Source organism: Suncus etruscus, chromosome 1 (genome assembly GCF_024139225.1).
Source record: "Suncus etruscus isolate mSunEtr1 chromosome 1, mSunEtr1.pri.cur, whole genome shotgun sequence".
Lineage (NCBI taxonomy): Eukaryota > Metazoa > Chordata > Mammalia > Eulipotyphla > Soricidae > Suncus > Suncus etruscus.
Window position 1 is genome coordinate 193,752,747 of NC_064848.1, and position 19,869 is coordinate 193,772,615.

The 19,869-nt window shown below is 42.4% G+C and overlaps 1 protein-coding gene across 1 annotated transcript in view; it reads left to right on the plus strand.

The window, feature by feature from the left end:
- EFCAB3 (EF-hand calcium binding domain 3) overlaps window positions 1–19,641 on the plus strand; it is a 29,571-nt gene extending 9,930 nt beyond the window's left edge. The window contains exons 2-8 of the mRNA XM_049768235.1: window positions 7,132–7,275; window positions 9,029–9,100; window positions 11,224–11,344; window positions 14,374–14,567; window positions 15,236–15,420; window positions 17,317–17,439; window positions 19,315–19,641. Of these exons, the coding sequence (XP_049624192.1) occupies window positions 7,132–7,275; window positions 9,029–9,100; window positions 11,224–11,344; window positions 14,374–14,567; window positions 15,236–15,420; window positions 17,317–17,439; window positions 19,315–19,641 (1,166 nt within the window). The remainder of the gene's footprint in view (window positions 1–7,131; window positions 7,276–9,028; window positions 9,101–11,223; window positions 11,345–14,373; window positions 14,568–15,235; window positions 15,421–17,316; window positions 17,440–19,314) is intronic.
- Window positions 19,642–19,869: the final 228 nt, after the last annotated feature.

The following is a 19,869-nucleotide window of genomic DNA, read 5'->3' on the forward strand; positions in this document are numbered from 1 at the left end:
CAAATTTGTGTTCCCATCTCTATTGGATAAGAAATTGTTTGCATATGTAATATTTTCCCATTTTAATGTGCCTATGCAAAAGAGAAGCAATGCCAAAAGATATTGTTGGTGCATCTGGGGGCCAACAATAAAGTCCAACATTCCCCGTAACTTGGTTCAAACATGAAATCTATACAGAGATACTCTTCTACCAGTATTGCTTATAAAATAGATCTCAAAAGGGGAAAATTTATCAAATAACAAAACCAGTGGGCAAAATTGTCACTATATGAGGATGTTCGAAAAGAGTTATAGATGCTAAGGGAATAGATCTGAGATATACAAAGGAGATACACGTGTCCCTTTCATGTTTTAGAAATAGTCAAGAGGGAGGGTGTTGTTTCCGAGACACCACTTTGGTCTGTGTTTGGACAAGCGAAGAGCACATGGAGCCATGTCCTCCCCTTCTGCCTGCTGAAGCTTCCGTCTCCCTGAGAGGTGTTTCCTTCCTAATTGCTGGAAGTTGGAAGTTCACCAGTCCCCTCCCAGCCCCTTGCAGGAACTAGGAAGCCTGGGGTCTCTTTTAATTGCACCTCCCCAGAACCCACATGCTGGGACCCTGAGCAGGTGTCCAGGAATAACCCTGGGGACCAGGAGGATGGAGAGAGAAGGCTGTGGGGGGCAGCCGAGGCTGCATCTTCCCCTTAGCTTGGCTAAAAAGCCTACAGCACGGAGCCTTGCCGTGATGTCTTGCCTGCTGAAGCTTCAGACTCCACCCAAAACATTACTGTGAAAGATATGTAATCCACCTTGGCCAAAACAAAAATCATTAGTACAGAAAAAATGGTTAACTGTGGGGTAAGAGGAGATGGGAGTGAGGGAGTAAAGGAATAACACAAGCTCCTGGACCGCTTTCAGATTATGACAAATGAAACACAATGATATCTAAATTTTTGTCAATATGTAGCGCCCCCGTGCGGTTTCACACTAGACAGGTTTAGTAAGGAAACCCAGGAGAAGCCCTGGAGTTCCAGAGGAAGGAGGTAGAGGGGTGCTGGGGTGACCAATGTCCCGCACCCCTTCCTAGGCCTGGTTAAAGAGGCCTTTGGCATGGCGGAGGGCTGCCAAACCCCATGCTGGCAGAACCTCCTGGCTCCCAGGAAGAAAAGAGATCCTTCCAGAGTTGGAAGGCTGGAAAGTCAAAGCCCCCACTCCAGACCCTCCCTTTGGAGCCGGGAGAGGAAAGGGGAAAGGCTAGGGAAACCAATAAGCTCCTCCAAGGGACCCATCTCGCTGGCTTGCCCAGGCATGTGGCCAAGGAAAGCCCTGGAGTTCCGGAGGAAGGAGGTAGAGGGGTGCTGGGGTGACCCATGTCCCACACCCCTTCCTAGGCCTGTAAACCATGAATATTTTTAGAAGGAGTCCAAAAATCAAACTAAAGAATCTGGGACACACTTTTCTGTGTGAAAGGACAGTGGGGTTGTGGAAAATAACTATTATGGCTGTTGGGACTTTGATGCAATCTCAGGTGTCTGACTTTCTGTCTATGATTTTATACTGATTTATTCATTGTACAGGAGGTGACAGCTTTTCATAAGCTTGCTTTGGTTAAACCACACAAGAAGGAATGTGTAATTTCTACATAAATTGTGAGTTATGGGAACAAAGCAATAGTACAGTGGATAAGGTGCTTGCCTAGCATATGAATGATACGATATAGTCCTCCAAACACCATCAGGCATGATCCCTGAGTGCAAAATAAGTGGCCCTGGGCACTGCTGGGTAGTTTCCCCAAATTATGATTTGTGAAAGGTTTTTGTTTTTGTTTTGTTTTGTTTTGTTTTTGGTTTACATCAGCATGTAAATAAATTGTGGGACATAAAGAATGTCTTTGGATGCAAAAGTACAAATTTGCCTTGCATGCAAGTGTCCGATCCCAATTTTTTTTTTTTTTTTTTGGTTTTTGGGTCACACCCGTTTGACGCTCAGGGGTTACTCCTGGCTATGCACTCAGAAATCGCCCCTGGCTTGGGGGGACCATATGGGACGCCGGGGGATCGAACCGCGGTCCGTCCTACGCTAGCGCTTGCAAGGCAGACACCTTACCTCTAGCGCCACCTTCCTGGCCCCTGATTCCAATTTTTATCCCAAACACCATATATAATCCTCTAACCCCCATAACGAGTGACCCCTGAGCACAGACCTATGAGTCATCTTTGAGCACCAGTAGATATAGCTAACTATCTCCCCAAAAATAATGCCAAATAAAATACAGATAATTTTCTCTTCCAGAAGGTAGAACTTAAATTCCTCTGGTCTCCTGTCTTCTGTCCCCTGAGTTATCTTTGTGTGTGTGTGTGTGTGTGTGTGTGTGTGTGTGTGTGTGTTTGGGCCACACCCAGCATTGCTCAGGGGTTACTCCTGGCTGTCTGCTCAGAAATAGCTCCTGGCAGGCACGGGGGACCATATGGGACACCGGGATTCGAACCAACCACCTTTGGTCCTGGATTGGCTGCTTGCAAGGCAAACACCGCTGTGCTATCTCTCTGGGCCCCTGAGTTATCTTAGTGAAGGACTAAAGATTTCTAATTGACTTGCTTCTGAGAAGTAGAATGTAAGAAAGAAGGGAAGTCATGACAATGGAGATAGCTGGCAAACACTACCTCTCTGGGTCATAAATTTAGCATAGAGCTGAAGAGGAAGTACAGCGAACAAGGTGCTTGCCTTGCATGTGGATGACTTGTGTTCAATCCCTGGCATTCCATGTGGTCCAAGCGCACCAAAAATGGTTCATGAGTGCAGAGTCAAAGTAAGCCCTGAGCATTCTGGGTGTTGCCCAAAACAAAAACCAAATTGTTTAAATTAATAAAGTTAACATAAAATTAGCATCAATAATGATAAGTGTTGCTGATAATATGTGAGTGGCCTTGCTAATAATAACAAAATATTACTCTTTTTTTGATTAATTCCATTACTACTTAGTTGTAAACAGAAATATAAAGTAAATTATTTTCTGCATGCTAAGAGGGCAGGCATGGGTGTGGGGGGGAAGCTCAGGGACAATAGTGGAAGGAATGTTATACTAGTGGAGGGATTGGTGTTGAAACATGGAATATCAGAAACAGATGTATTATGAACAACTATGTAAAAATTTATTTTTGTTTTTGAGTCATACCTGGCAGTGTTCAGGTGTTACTCCTGGCTCTGTGCTCATGATCACTCCTGGCAGACTCGGAGGACCAAATGGCATGCTGGGATAGAACCCGGGTTGGCTGCTTGCAAGGCAAATGTCCTACCCACTATGCTATTTATTGCTCCAATCCCATAAAAATTTAATGAATTTTGGAGCCGGAGTGGTGGCACAGGTGGTAAAGCATTTTGCCTTGCACACGCTAAACTAGGAAGGACCACAGTTCTATCCCCCAGAGTCCCAAATGGTCCCCCAAGCCGAGGGGGGTCACACCCGGCAGTGCTCAGGGGCTACTCGGCAGTGCTCAGGGGCTACTCCTGGCTCTATGCTCAGAAATCGCCCCCGGCAGGCTCAGGGATGCCGGGATTCGAACCACCGTCCATCTGTATGCAAGGCAAACACCCTACCTCCATGCTATCTTTCCGGCCCGCCAGGGGCGATTTCTGAGCACATAGCGAGGAGTAACCCCTGAGCATCACCAGGTGTGGCCCAAATACCAAAAAAAAAATTTAATTTTAAAGCATAACAATCTGCACACAAATGACCTTTTTTTTTTTTTTTTTTGGTTTTTGGGTCACACCTGGCAGTGCTCAGGGGTTACTCCTCCTGGCTCTACGCTCAGAAATCACTGCTGACAGTCTTGGGGGACTATGTGGGATGCTGGGATTCGAACCAGCATCCTTCTGCATGCAAGCCAAATACCCTACCTCCGTGCTATCTCTCCAGCCCTGACAAATGACCTTTTTTAATCTCATGCTCATTCTTTTCTTATCACACCAACATCTTGCTATTTCTAGAATGTGCCAGACTCAATTATTTTTTTGTTTGTTTTTGGGCCACGCCCAGCAGTGCTCAGGGGTTACTCCTGGCCCTCTGCTCAGAAATAGCTCCTGGCAGGCACGGAGGGACCATATGGGACACCAGGATTCGAACCAACCACCTTAGGTCCTGGATCGGCTGCTTGCAAGGCAAACACCACTGTGCTATCTCTCTGGGCCCCAGACTCAAAATTTTTTTAAGAATCTGTGATCTAGTTCTTCCTCTGACCAGGTCTCTCTTCTCCCAAATATCCACATATTCTCACTCTCGTCTCAAAATAGTTCAAATATCATCTATTTAATAAAACATCTTACTCTTCAATATCTGGGATTCCCAGTATCCTCTCTCCTGCATTATTTTGGTTTTGGTGGAGATATTTTTTTTTGCAAAATATATATTTATTTAAGCACCATGATTACAAACATAACTATAGTTGGGTTTCAGTCATAAAAAGAACACCTCCCAGGGCTGGAGAGATAGCATGGAGGTAAAGCATTTGCCTTGCATGCAGAGGGTTGGTGGTTCAAATCCCAGCATCCCATATGGTCCCCCGAGCCTGCTAGGAGCGATTTCTGAGCGTAGAGCCAGGAGTAACCCCTGAGCGCTGCCAGGTGTGACCCAAAAACAAAAAAAAAAAAAAAAAAGAAGAAGAAGAAGAAGGAGGAGGAGGAGGAGAAGGAGGAGGAGGAGAAGGAGGAGGAGGAGAAGGAGGAAGAAGGAGAAGGAGGGAGGAGGAAGGAGGAGGAGGGAGGAGAGAGGAGGGAGGAGGAAGAAGAGGAGGAGGGAGGAGGAGGGAGGAGGAAGAAGGGGGAGGAAGGAGGAGGGAGGAGGAAGAAAGAGGAGGAGGGAGGAGGAGGGAGGAGGAAGGAGGAGGAGGGGAGGAGGAAGGAGGAGGGGAGGAGGAGGGAGGAGAAGGAAGGGGAGGAGGGAGGAAGGAGGAGGAGGGGAGGAGGAGGAAGGAGGAGGAAGGAGGAAGAAGAAGAAGAAGAAGAAGAAGAAGAAGAAGAAGAAGAAGGAAGAAGAAGAAGAAGAGAAGAAGAAGAAGAAGAAGAAGAAGAAGAAGAAGAAGAAGAAGAAGAAGAAGAAGAAAAGAAGAGGAGGAGGAGGAGGAGGAGAAGAAGAACAACAACACACTACCCCCCACCTTTATCAGTGCAACAACCCCACTGGTGGAGATATTTTTGAGGAGGGCCACACCTGGCTGTGTTTTGTACTCTGTACTCAAGAATCACTTCTGGCAGGGCTCAAGGAACCATATGGGATGCTGGGGATCAAACCTAGGTTGGCCACATGCAAGGCAAATGACCTAATCACTGTACTATCTTACCAAGCCCTTATTTTTTCCACTTTAACTTATTATTTAATTTACTTAAATATAAAATGAAATGAGTTTTGTTCTGGAGCCACAAGGGTTATCATGTTATTTATTATTATTTATTCATTCACTATTTTTTTAAACCTCTAATTTTGGCTTTCGGTTATGCTTTGAGTATTTCTTGTTTTGTTTTTGTTTTTCTTGTGGTTTGTGGTCATTCCCAGTGGTGCTCAGGACTTACTCCTGGCTCTGCGCTCACGGATCACTCCTGGTGGGCTCAGAGGACCATCTAGGATGCCTGGTATTAAACCCAGGTTGGCATAAACAAAGTTAAATGCCTTATCCACTGTGCTATCATTCCAGCCCCAATGTTTTGAGCATTTTTATTGGAAAATTTTCAAAGCCTTTGAACTTGTAATTAGGTTCCAAATAAGTACATTAATTTTCTGTCACTACATAAAAAATTACTACAAGCTAAGTAACTTAAAACAACAGAAACCGGGCCAGAGAGATAGCATGGAGGTGGAGCGTTTGTCTTTCATGCAGAAGGACAGTGGTTTGAATCCCGACATCCCATATGGTCCCCTGAGCCTGCCAGGAGCGATTTCTGAGCGTAGAGCCAGGAGCAACCCCTGAGCGTTGCCGGGTGTGACCCAAAAACCAAATAAATAAATAAAAACAGAAATCTTGGCTGTGAATATGGTTCAATAGTAGAGATCTTGTCTTGCATGTGGAGGATCTGGCTTCAAAGTTTAGCCTCTCAAACAAAAACTACATGAACCAGGAATATAGCTCAAAGGGCTAAAGCACCTCTTTGCATGCTTTGCATGGAGCCCTGGCCCAATACCTAGCACCACTTGGTCCACTGAGCACTGCTAGGCATATTTCCAAACCAAGCCAAAAGCCCACACATTTACTATATCATAATTCTGTAGGTCGGAAATCAGAAAAGCTTGCCTAATTCTTCTCATGAAAATAGCGCTGTTTATCAGTCTGGTTTGTTGTGTGGAGGCTCTGGAGAAGAATCTGCTTCTAAATTTATTCAGACTTGAAATTCAGATTTTGACTTATCTGGGTAGAATTCAGTTCTTTGCGATATAAGACTGACATTCTGTTTCTTTCCTGGCTGTCTGTCGGGTGTCTCTCTTAACCTCTAAAACCATCTGCTGCCATATCACCTGCTGCTCCATCTTCAAACCAGAAATAGTGGGTAAAAAACAAAATTTTTTTATGCTTTGACTCTCTGACTTCTGTCACTTCTTCTTTGTTTCTAACTATATAAAGGATCCTGAGATTAGAGTGTTCTCACTTAGTCCAAGGTAATCTATTTAAATGCATCTGCAATCCTTTTTGTCATATAATGTTATACACAGGTTCCAGAAATTAGGCATAGCTTTCAAAGGTCATTCTATGTACCACTATTGGTTTCTGAAAATTTTGTTTGTTCTAGTTCAAATCCAATGGAAGAATGACACTGGATTTGACTTTTATTTATTTTGATCACACTTGGTGGTGCTTAGGTCTTACTCTTGGTTCTGTACCCAGGGGTTGGTCACTCTTGGTGGTTCTCAGTAGACTTTATGATGTTCTGGAGCTCAAACCCAGGTTAACTATGTGCAAAGCAAGCACCCTAGCCCCTGTACTATCTTTCTGGCCCCTGTATTTGACACTAGACTTGATATTGTCCTTTACAAGAAATTTCCATCATGTGTCTATTTAAAATATTTATGTATGTAATATTCTCGAACATAACTGTGCTGTCTTCCTAATTTCATTAGAATATGTAGTTCTTCTTTAATAACACTCAATTGAATTTTATTTTCTCCAGCCTTCCAAAATGCCTTCAACTTCTTCAACAAGGATAAAACTGGCTGTATTGATTTACATGGAATGATGTGCACTCTAGCGAAGTTGGGAATGACTCTAACCAGGCACGAGGTCTATAATGAATTAAGATATGCTGATATTGATCGTGAGTATCTTGACTTTCATTACTTTTCTCATAAAATATTTTTATGAGGGGCCGGAGTAATGGCACAAGCAGTAAGGCGTCTGCCTTGCCCGCACTAGCACAGGACAGACCGTGGTTCGATCCCCCAGAATCCTATGTGGTCCCCCAAGCCAGAAGCGATTTCTGAGTGCATGGCCAGGAGTAACCCCTGAGCATCATCAGGTGTGGTTCCCCCCCCCAAAAAAAAGATTTTTATGAATATATTTTCCTTCAGTGAGTGTATAAATATGAAACTTATTTTATGAGAGAACATATATACATTCTAAATTATATCAATGAGGTATGTATACAAGTTATGAAATCAAATTAAAGCTGCAAAGAGGCTAGCATTTAAAAAATTCTATGTGTAAACTAAAAGCAACTCATGTTTTTATGTCAAATTTAGATTATCTATAATAATGTAAATTTTTATATCTTAAAGAAAATACCATGGGGGGGCCGGCAAGGTTAGCGCTAGAGGTAAGGTGTTTGCCTTGCAAGCGCTAGCCAAGAAAGGACTGAGGTTCGATCCCCTGGCATCCCCTATGGTCCCCCCAAGCCAGGGGCAATTTCTGAGTGCTTAGCCAGGAGTAACCCCTGAGCATCAAATGGGTATGGCCCAAAAAACCAAAAAAAAAAAAAAAAAGTATCATGGGGCCAGAGAGATAGCATGGAGGTAAGGCGTTTGCCTTGCATCCAGAAGGATGGTGATTCAAATCCTGGCATCCCATATGGTCCCTGTGCCTGCCAGCGACGATTTCTGAGTGGAGAGCAAGGAGTAACCCCTGAGCGCTGCCGGGTGTGACCCCCACAAAAAAAAAAACAACACAAAGAACAACAACAAAAAAGAAAGTATCCATAATTTCTCAAAAATGATATTACCAAGCAAGTAGATCTAGTTCCAAGACCTGAAATATAATAGTACAAGGCTTCCATTGGATTTAAACAACACAGAATTTTATTGATATTTTAAAGCATATAGATAATATTTTATTCATTTTTCTTTTCTTTTTTTTTTTTTTTGTTGTTTTTTTTTTGTTTTTGTTTTGGGGCCACATCTGCAAGTGCTCAGGGGTTATTCCTGGCTCTGCACTCAGAAATTGCTCCTGGCAGGCTCGGGGGACCATTTGGGATGCCAGGAGTCAAACCCAGGTTTTTTCCAGGTTGGTCACATGCAAGGCAAACACCCTACCATGTGCTATTGCTCCAGCCTTTATAGACTGGTACATTGTATGGAACTGATAGTATATTTTCTCTTACCTCTCTTCACCAGGCTCATTTAATCAGAGTCTAATCCAATCAGCATCAAAGTCACATCACTCAGTGTCACTAAGAAACTGTAATCTGTTCTCACCACCTGCCCCATTTTTCTATTATTTCATAAACGCTCCCTTCACGTAGCTCTCACCAGCCTTTCATTTTCAAAGAAACAGGATGAATCTTGGAGATTATAGTCATAGAAATATATAAATAGTAGTAAAGCAGGAGTAGATTCCTTGTAGATTTTTAGGAATAAAGGAACTGGGTTGCCATGAGTAGGAGAGCCCCTGGCTTGCAGATCATTTCAATGCTTCTGTTAAGCACATCCATACCTGTGCTTTTACCTGCCTTAAAATGTTTCCTGATTTTAAACTGTGAAGCAGTTTGAGGTATTTCTACTTTTATATTTACCATTTAATCTGACAGTTAAAAGACTTTTTGCATGCTTGTTCTGAAACCTGGATTTCTCTTACAGGAGATGGGAAAGTGAATTTCTCAGACTTTATAATGGTGCTAACAGATAAGAACCGCTTCCTGAAGGCTGTGGGTAGGTCAAGTCTATCCTAAATAGATGACAACTGGGAGGTGCAATTCACTGCAAAGCAAGTAGTGCTCGTTTCCTTTTCCAGTTAGGAAATGAAGCAGGAAGGTGTAGTCTGGGATGTGTCTGACTTTGCATTGTTTCTCAAAAACAATATATGTTAAGGAAAATTATGGTTTTCGAATGTTAACTTCAAGATATCAAGCAGGCACAGACATTGCCTAATGTCCTGTAAAAGTCTTATTTTTCTGTCTAATGAGAACACTCTACACACAATGTAATAAAGTTTTCTCTCTTTTGTAGTGTTTTAATCTTTATTTTTGGTCACACCCAGAAATTCTTTGGAGGCTACTCCCAGTTTGATGTTTGAGGTTTGCTTCCAGTGGTGCTCATGGAACATGTGGTGCTAAGTGTCCCAATTAATTTTTGAGTGCAGAACCAGGAGTAACCCCCGAGAGTCGCCAAGTATAGGCCCCTAAAAAAAGGCATTCACATTTCAAATACTTTGTGTACAATTTTGAAAATAGCACCCTATAAAATATGTAGAATTATTTTTTTATTTTTTTGGTTTTTGGGTCACACCCGGCAGCGCTCAGGGGCCACTCCCTGCTCCCTGCTCAGAAATTGCTCCTGACAGGCTGGGGGACCATATGGAATGCCAGAATTCAAACCACCGTCCTTCTGCATGCAAGGCAAACGCCCCCACCTCCATGCTATCTCTCCAGCCCATAGAATTATTTTTACTGGGTCGCACCTGGTGGTGCTCAGGTGTTATTTTTGGCTCTGTGCTTAGAATTCACTCCTGGCAGGCTTGGGGAACTATATTGGATGCCAGGAATCAAACCCAGTTCATCCTGTGCTATCAGTCCAATCCCAAGTAGAGCATATTTTAGCTACATATTTATACAGCTATAAATTGTGTTTAGGAGAAACTGAAGTTAATGCTTGCAAATACTATTGTAATAACAATCAGTTGACTGAAAACAAATTCATTTATTAATGATTCCTGTACACAGAACTTGATAGACCTTACACACATTATTCATAGTTAGTTGTATCAATATATTTACATAGAGTTGACTATACTTAAAACATTTTTAATTCTATGATTATTTTGTCTGCTTGGCAACCGAATCAAACAAATAGATTTTTAAATGTTTTCCTATAATTCTCTAGATCCTGACATAGTAGTAATACCTATAAACATAGTATTGAGATTTTTGTTTTTGTTTGGGGCCACATTGGCAGTGCTCAGGGCTTACTCCTGGCTCTCTATTCAGGGATCACTCCCAGTGGGCTTGGGAAACCAACCCTATGGGACCAAGAGGATAGGACCTGGTTCAGACTCAAGACATCTTGCCTACTGTACTATTACTCTAGCTCCAACTATTAGATAATTTTCTAAATCATTGTTACCTTTTTTGATAATTATTTTAACAAAATACCCAATTATCAATCCTGGTGGTATTTGAGGGTTTTTTTTTTATTTTGTTGTGAGATTTTACTTTGTGGGTCACACCCAGCAGTGCTCAGGTGGTACTCCCTCTCTGTGCTCCAGTGATTTCATTGCTGTAAATACTTGATACTATGTGGTACCAGAGATGAAACCCAACCCCCAAATGCAAAGCAGGCACTAACCCCTTAGTTATCTCTGGGTCTTTGAGGGTATGTTGAGAGCTTGTTTGGAGCTTCTAGAAGGGGTGCACAGCTATTCATATACCCTTGATCAAATAACAGAATGGTCCTTCTCTATTTGAGGAAGGTCATCCTCTTTGACCAGCTTTGGGAGAGATTCACATGGAATGGTGAGGGAGAAAACAGAGACTCACCTAGCCAATCAGATTAGCCTAATCAAATCCTACGGTCAATGGGGTAATATATGTTGCAGCCAGATTGCCCTCATATCCTCTGATGGTGTGGGGGGGTTGGTTTTTGGCCACATCAGTGGCTCTCAGGGTTTATTCCTGGCTCTGCACTTGAAAAACATTCCTGGCAGACTGGGGGGACCATATGAGATGCTGGTGATTGAACACGGGTTGACAGTGGGCAAAGCAAACACCCTACCCACTGTGCTATCACTCCAGCTTCTTCTGATGGTATTTCAAAGTTTCTTTTTTCTCTCTCCACATTTCCAGGAAAAGACACCAATTTAGATTCAGAAGGCTGCTCAGGGATCCTATTGTTTGAAATCCTATCGAAGCTCGTAGAGACTTCAGCCCTACCCAAAAAGACTATAATGGAAATAGTAAGGTAAGTGACCAAAAAAAGAGCCAAAAGTAAATTTTAAAATCCACTTCTCAAGATGTTAACAAGACTATTAACCTCTCATCTCACTAGCATTCTACTCCACAGGGTCTGCTCAAAATATAGGCAGTATCTGAGCATATCTTCATGCAAACATACTGTGCCCATTCCCATCCCCACAAGCACGTAGAGCTCAACATTGAGCTATGATGACCTACTCAAAGCCCCTCTTCAGGCCTAAGACAGCCAACCAAATTCAATCTATTGTATTCCAGGCTAAATACTCCCAAGGAAAAAGATTTTTCTAGGTTGATTTTAAGTGAGCTTGGAAATCTAGTTTGCATTTTCATTTTTGCTGGAATCACCAGAGGATCATGATGTCCTTAGTCTCTGAGACATAGCACACTGAGTTTAGACTTTCCAAAGTAGCCTTTGGTCTGGAGCAAAGTCAGAATTAGACTTAAAAATGGGGAGTGGGGGCCCGGAGAGATAGCACAGCGGTGTTTGCTTTGCAAGCAGCCAATCCAGGAAAGGTGGTTGGTTCGAATCCCGGTGTCCCATATGGTCCCCCGTGCCTGCCAGGAGCTATTTCTGAGCAGACAGCCAGGAGTAACCCCTGAGCAATGCTGGGTGTGGCCCAAAAACTAAAAAAAAAAAAAAAAAAAAAAAAAGTAGTGAAAAAAAAAAGGGGACGACTAAAGAGATAGCACAGCAGTAGGGCTTTTGCTTGCTGTGGCCGACCTGGGATGAACCCAGGTTTGATTCCCATCATCCCTTATGGTCCCCCGAGCCTGCCAGGAGTGATTTCTGAGTGTAGAGCCTGGAGTAACACCTGAGCACAGCCAGGTGTGGCTCAAAAACAAACAAAAAAAATGAAGAGTGAAATGCTGGAGAGAGAAAAGAGAGGTAGAATACTTATATTGCAATCAAATTGAATGATGCCTGGTGTGGCCCAAAAATGAAAAAGGAGAAGGAGGGGCCGGAGAGATAGCATGGAGGCAGGGCGTTTGTCTTGCATACAGAAGGACGGAGGTTCGAATCCTGGCATCCTGTATGGTCCCTTGAGCCTGCTAGGAGTGATTTCTGAGCGTAGAACCAGAAGTAACCCTTGAGTCCTGCTGGGTGTGACCCAAAAACAAAAAAAAAAAAAAAAAGAGGAGGAAGTGGTGGAGGAGAAGGAGTAGGAAGGAGGAAGAAGAAGAAAGGAAAAGGAAAATTTATATAATTTCTTAGAGAAAAAAATATAGGATACGGGCTCTAATATGAAAAATGTAGGGGGCCGGAGAGATAGCATGGAGGTAAGGCGTTTGCCTCTCATGCAGGAGGTCATCGGTTCGAATCCCAGCGTCCCATATATGGTCCTCCCGTGCCTGCCAGGAGCAATTTCTGAGCCTGGAGCCAGGAATAACCCCTGAGCACTGCCGGGTGTGACCCAAAAACCACAAAAAAAAAAAAAAAAAAAAAAAAAAAAGAAAAATGTATGAGGCTCAGAGGAATGGTGCAGTACCTTGCAACCTTGTGTCAAGTCAAGAGATCAAATTCCCTGTGTCCCATAGGTGCCAAATTCAGTCCTGCCAGTGTTTCTGCCTGTGAATCCCAGTGAGATTTTTTGGGAGTCTTGGATCACACCTGGTTGCACCAGGGGTTACTCCGGGTTCTGTGCTTAGAAATTGCTCCTGGGAGTCAGGGAGATAGCATAGAGGTAGGACATTTGCCTTGCATGCAGAAGGACGGTGGTTTGAATCCCGGCATCCCATATGGTCACCTAAGCCTGTTAGGAGCGATTTCTGAGCATGGAGCCAGGAATAACCCCTGAGCACTGCTGGGTGTGACCCAAAAAACAAAACAAAACAAAAATCGCTCCTGGCAGGCTCGGGAGATCATATGGGATGCCAGAAATCAAACCAGGAGTATGCCTGGGTTTGGCTGTATGCTGGACAAATGCCCTACTACTGTACTATCACTCCAGCCCAGAAAAAATTTTAATTAATATTTAAAATAATAAATATAGAGGCCGGAGAGATAGCATGGAGGTAAGGCATTTGCCTTGCATGCAGAAGGACAGTGGTTCGAATCCTGGCATCCCATGTGGTCCCCCGAGCCTGCCAGGAGCGATTTTAGAGAATAGAGCCAGGAATAACCCTTGAGCGCTGCTAGGTGTGACCCAAAAACCAAAATAATAATAATAATAATAATAATAATAATAATAATAATAATAATAATAATAATAATAAATATACACAACACAAGGACTAGGGAGCTAGCTCAGTGGTAGAATAGATGCCTAACATGTGTGAGATTCTGAGTTTGAACCGTTGTACTAAAAATAAAAAGACGTGGAAGTTTTGGGAAAAAGGAAGAAAGTCAAAGTCCAGGGATTAAAGATATAAAATAATCCAGTGACCTGAGTAAAGTCTCAGTAGATCTACAAATATCACCAAAAATGGGCGCTCAATAAACAATATTGAATAAATGTACAATATTAAATTTACATGTTGGATACATGTATATATATCCAATCTTTCAACTTATCCATCTTTTCAACACGAATGTATCCAACCTTTCAACTTAACCTTTTTCCTTTTATCCAACAATCAAGCACCTTTTCTTTTTGTTATTGTTTATTGTCGTCGTCGTTGTTGTTGTTGTTTGTTTTGGGGTCACACTCGGCAGCGCTCAGGGGTTACTCCTGGCTCTACACTCAGAAATCACTCCTGACAGATTCAGGGGACCATATGAGATGCCGGGGATGGAACCAACATTTGTCCAAAGGTTGGCCGCGTGCAAGACAAATACCCTACCGCTGTGCTATCACTCCGATCCCCTCAAACACTTTTTCAACAGGACTTTAAGCATGTTTCCCCTTCGTTCCTTCCCTTTGTTGTTGCTGTGACAAGAACACCACAATCGGGTTGGGGGTTAGTTATATGGGGCAGTTCAAGGGATTGAATCACAGCATCACACATTCAAGACAGGCGCTCTGCTACTGAGCCATAAAGCTTTATCCAGTTCTGAATTCCTTTTTTTTTTTTAAGGTATTTCCGGAATAAACTCCAGGAAGCCACCTCAGGAATGTCATGGAGTCCCTATAATGTGAATTCTGCAAGAAGGAGACTAAAGCCAGACATATACACACCTCCCAATTCAAGCACAGCTGCCTTTGCCAGTGCTGCCCGGATATCAATAATGAGAGAAAAGGATTTATTTAAATTTCTGGAAGAACTCAAGAGTAAGACCCATTTGTCCTCTTCCCTGGGTTGTAAAGCCTTTGTTGTTGTTTTTTTTTTTAATGCTTTTTCTTTTGCTTACACCCAACAGAACTGTTGGGAAAGATATGATGCTGGAGGATCAAACTCAGGACCCTGTACATGCTAAGCAGAGAGAACCATCTCCCTGACACAGTATTAGAAAGATTTGTTTTCTAATTGCTAATATAAATACTTATCAGTGGCAAGTGCTGTAAAAGCAGGACCACTATCTACCCCGAGTGAGTCTGTCACTCAGATAGCATATGAGAGCAAATCATCTGAAATCTGGATGAAACCTTGAGGCTGTGGGTGAAAGAATGGAAGTGAGGGGGCCGGGAAGGTGGCGCTAAAGGTAAGGTGTCTGCCTTGTAAGCGCTAGCTTAGGACGGACCTCGGTTCGATCCCCTGGTGTCCCATATGGTCCCCCCAAGCCAGGGGCGATTTCTGAGCCCATAGCCAGGAGTAAACCCTGAATGTCAAACGGGTGTGGCCCAAAAACTAAAAAAAATGGAATTGAGATATGAAGAAAGTGGGTTATGAACACTGAGGATAATAGACAAAATAAATAGACACTACATGCTTGTGATTTTGGTGTCAATTTCCCCTTACCTCATTTGTGATACCTCTCTTGCCTTTTTTTTTTTCTTAGAATGCAATCCTCCTTCAGATAGCCCATATTCCAAAATACCCATTTTCCCATTGTTCCCTGACGTGGATACAGTGGTGCTGGGAAAACCAACCAGAGATCTACATAAATTTGAATTATTGAGGAGAAAGGAGCCTCTGAATTTCTTTGAGAACTATTTCTTCCATAAAAAGGACTGGAAAACACAGGTGAGATTTAAGTTAGTCACATATGTTCAGTTGAATACTTTTTTTTTAATGTTCTAACTTAATAGCACTAGTAACATACTTCTAAATAACAACTCTTTTAGGTATATTTCAAACCAGATTCCATAGCCAGCCAGGTTCCCAGTTATAAATTAAGTCCAGTTATAAATATTTTATTTAATTTCAAAGAACAAAAAATTAAGTACATTAACTTATGTACTATCTCTCAGTCCCATTGCCAGCATACTTACTTTTGTTATCGTTATTCTTGTTATTGTTATTCTTAGCACAATACCAAAAAAAAGTCCCAAAGAAAGTTTCTACTTCTCTTGATGAAGTTATATTCAAAAATAAATACCATGACAAAAGAAAATAAGTGGGATCCAGAGAGATAGCATAGCAGTAGGGCATTTGTCTTGCATGCAACTGATCCAGGAGGGACGGAGGTTTGATTCCCAATATCCCACATGGTCCCCTAAGTCTTCCAGGAACAATTTCTGAGCACAGAACCAGGAGTAACTGCTGAGTGCTGCAGGGTGTGACACAAAAACCAAAAAAAGATGAGGATGTTTAGTACCCTCCTTAAACTTACTCTATTGTATTGATCTCTCTACTTTTAGTCCTTACTGTTCATTTTAAGTCTTCCAGCTAGAATATAAGGTTCTCTTAAGCAAGGACCTTATTTCTTTACTGAGGGATTCCTAGGAGCTAGAAATCTTCCATCTATATTTGGGGGGGGGGAGTTTTGTTTTGGGGCCACACCTGGTGGTGCTTAGTGTGAACTTCTGACTCAGCACTCAAAAATCACTTCTCATATGGCTCAAGAATCATAAACGGTACTGGGGGTTGACCCCGTCCATTTGCAAGGCAAGTGTTCTCCCACTGTTTTCTTTTTAGCCCTGCCTCCATCTAGTCTCAATACAACAGAAGTGGCTCTACTAAGCCCTGCATGCAGCTGACTCCGTGATCAAATTAGATACTACATACCAAATGAGGTCACACCCAAGTACCTCTAAGAGTGAGCCCTGAGCACCCCTGGAAGTGGTGCAACTACACACACACACACATACACAGACACACACAAAATTTATATTCAGTATATAACCTTGAAATGAAAAACTTAATTAGCTAAGAGTTTAAAGGTCTGCTTTCCCATAACACTATGTAAAGAACTAACTGCAAATGAGAAAGGTAACATCAAGTAATACATGAGGTCCTGGAAGAAACTTGTTAACATACATTTTTGGTTTTTGGGGTTTTGTTTTGTTTTGTTTCATTTTTGGGTCACACCCGGCAGCGCTCAGGGGTTACTCCTGGCTCTATGCTCAGAAATCGCCGCTGGCAGGCACAGGGGACCATATGGGATGCCTGGATTCGAACCACCATCTTTCTGCATGAAAGGCAAATGCCTTACCTCCATGCTATCTCTCTGGCCCCGTTAACATACATTTTTCAAAGCAGCCAGCCTATTTCTGTGATTTTCACCAGATTTGTTCAGCAGTCCAGGAAAGGAAAACAAACACCCCAGGAGACGTTCGCAAGTACTGTAGGTTGTACTTCAGACCCATTTGTTTTCAGTGCTTTGTGATGCTTGGGAAACTTGTTGAGGATGCAATTGCATCCTCTCTAACTCTCCAAATCCACTCCACATATAAACCATCCTTGAATTTATATTTGTTTTATGAGTATTATAGACCATTGTGAAGGACAATGTGCTAAAGGTTTTGTTTTTGTTTTACAAATGGCACTATAATCTGGTGCCCCAAACAACTGACAAGTGATTTGATGATAACTTTATACATCACCCACAAACTCTTTCGTAATACTTATTTATTGTGCCTGTTATGTAACTCGGACTAAAATGTATTACTAATTTGCTTTTCTCAAATGTTCATAAAGGCGGTACACGTCAAGCCTATTACTCCTACTTCAGGTTATCCACCTGAAATTTTTGCCATTAGCCAGTTGCTCAAGAAGAAGACGAATTTGACAGTGGATGATGCAGCAATGATTAAACAGCAGGTGAGTTACTCACTGTGTGTGCTTCCGAAAAAGCAGTGACAAAAACTCAGTAAGTATTACAGCCATAAATAATATCACAGGATGGTTATCTACTCTGCCTTTAACATAAGGCAAGAGCTATTCTCTCTTGCTTGCTTGTGTTTGCCTATTGTAATGACATGTTCTACTATATAATCATAAGAATTCAGATATATGGGCCAGAGTGGTGGCATAAGCAGTAAGGCATCTATCTGCCTTGCCTGTGCTAGACTAGGACAGACCGTGCTTCGATCCCCTGGAGTTTCATATGGTCTTCCAAGCCAGGAGCGATTTCTGAACGCATAGCCAGGAGTAACCCTTGAGCGTCACCGTGTGTGCCCAAAAACCAAAAGCAAACTAACAAAAAAAAGAATTCAGATATATTGGGGCTGAAGCAATAGTGAGCAGGGCATTTGCCTTATACATGACAGACCCTGGTTTAATCTCTCACATTCCAAATGATTCCCTGAGCACTGCCAGGTGTGATTCCTAAACTTAAGGTCAAGAGTAACTTCTGAGCACCATCAAGTGTGCTCAGAAGTTTAAGAAGATGGTTAGGAGAGATAGTACAGCAATTGAAGTGCTTTGCCCTGCATGTGGCCAACTCAGCTTCAAACTCCAGCATTCCATATGGTCCCCCAAGTCCTCCAAGAGTGATTTCTGAGTGCAGAGCCACGAGTACCTAAGCACAGCCAGGTGTGTCCTCCCCCCTCAAAATGGCTAATTTGGGGCTGGATCGGTGGTGCAAATGGTAGGGCATTTGCCTTGCACGTGGCTAACCTAGGATGGACCATGGTTCAATCCCCCAGTGCCCCATATGGTCCTCCAAGCTAGGAGCAATTTCTGAGTGCATAGCCAGGAGTAGCCCCTGAGTGTCACTGGGGTGTGGCCCAACAACAAAAACAAACAAACAAAAAGGTTAATTTGGCGTCCCTGTAACATAGCTGCAGAAGAACTAGGCAGTCTTCTAGTTAAGTGAAGGAATAGCTAGGGAAGCATACTTGGGGCTCTCTATATCATATTTCCTCTACCAATACTTCATAAATCCGCCACTTGCCAAAACTTTATTCTAGTATTTCTCTGGTTTGGTTTTAGTAGTGCTCAGGGCTGACTCCTGACCCTGCTCTCAGGAATCATTCCTGCTGGACTAGGGACATCCTACTGGGTGCTGGGGATTTAACCTAGGTTAGCTACACACAAAGCAAGTGCCCTACCCACTGTACTATCTCTTCAGCTCTACAGCCTGATTTTTAGTAAAGAAAGGTTTCTCTCCAGCTTCTCTGAGGTCAATCTGAGGAACTGATCATAGCAGATAGACAATATCTTTTTGCCTTCATCATCCCTTCCCTCTCACTTTATACTTTAGCAACAGCAAGGGGTCTATTCCCTCACCCCTCCTAACTCCAAGAGATTTATTGCCTTTAAGTCTCTGTTTATGCTTTCTCCTCTCTGAAACAACTTTTTGCCACCGCCTGTACCCTCAATTTGATCAAATAGTTCAGAACCCTCTCCCCCACCCCACCTTATCCATACTAACTCCTTTAGTACCCACTCAGCTTGACTTCTTGTCCCTCCTTGCTATAGCCTGAAATGAGGACCACCTTGGCATCCCTATTATGTCCAAAGCCAATCTCTAAAATCCCTTGTTATCAATATTCCTATAATTGTATTATCGTCTTATTCCTTTGTAACAAATTTTTCATTCTCATTCAGCTCCAAACTCAGTTGTCCTCAAGGGGCCTTACCCTGAATGTCTTGATTAAATGACTTTTAAGTAACTTGATATATATGTAATTGTGGCCACAAATAAGAGACATTTATTGGTAACTACTGTAAAATTCTGCTCTCCCACTACAGGTAAAGAGAGCTATGGATAACTATAACTTAGGAATTGCTCTTGAACATCGGAAGGAAATGTTAAGCCTCTGGCAGAAGATCCGAGGGGATTTGATTGGGTTAGAAGCTAAAAATGAGTTCTTCTATGATACTTTTTCTACTTATACATGGTCCTGGAATGTTTGCCAAGAATTACTTTCTTCAAAGGACTTAAGATTATATGATGCCTACATGAATAGAAATTCCTTCCACCACTCCATATGCACTTCCTCTTTGAATTCCAGTGAAAGTGACACAGACACAGAAAATAAAAGCAAACAGAAAGGTGGCAGAGGGTTTCGACAATGAAATCCCTACATTTTTAACAGCTCACCACAAACTACTTTTTCATAAATATAAAAATTATAATTTCTAGATTTTGTGTTGTATATTATTTTTTAATTCTTTATTTAAGCACCATGATTACAAACATGATTGTAGTTGGGTTTCACTCATAAACAGAATACCCCCCTTCACCAGTGCAACATTCCCACCCCCAAAACCCCTTCTCCCTCCTTCCCATCCCCTGCCTGTATT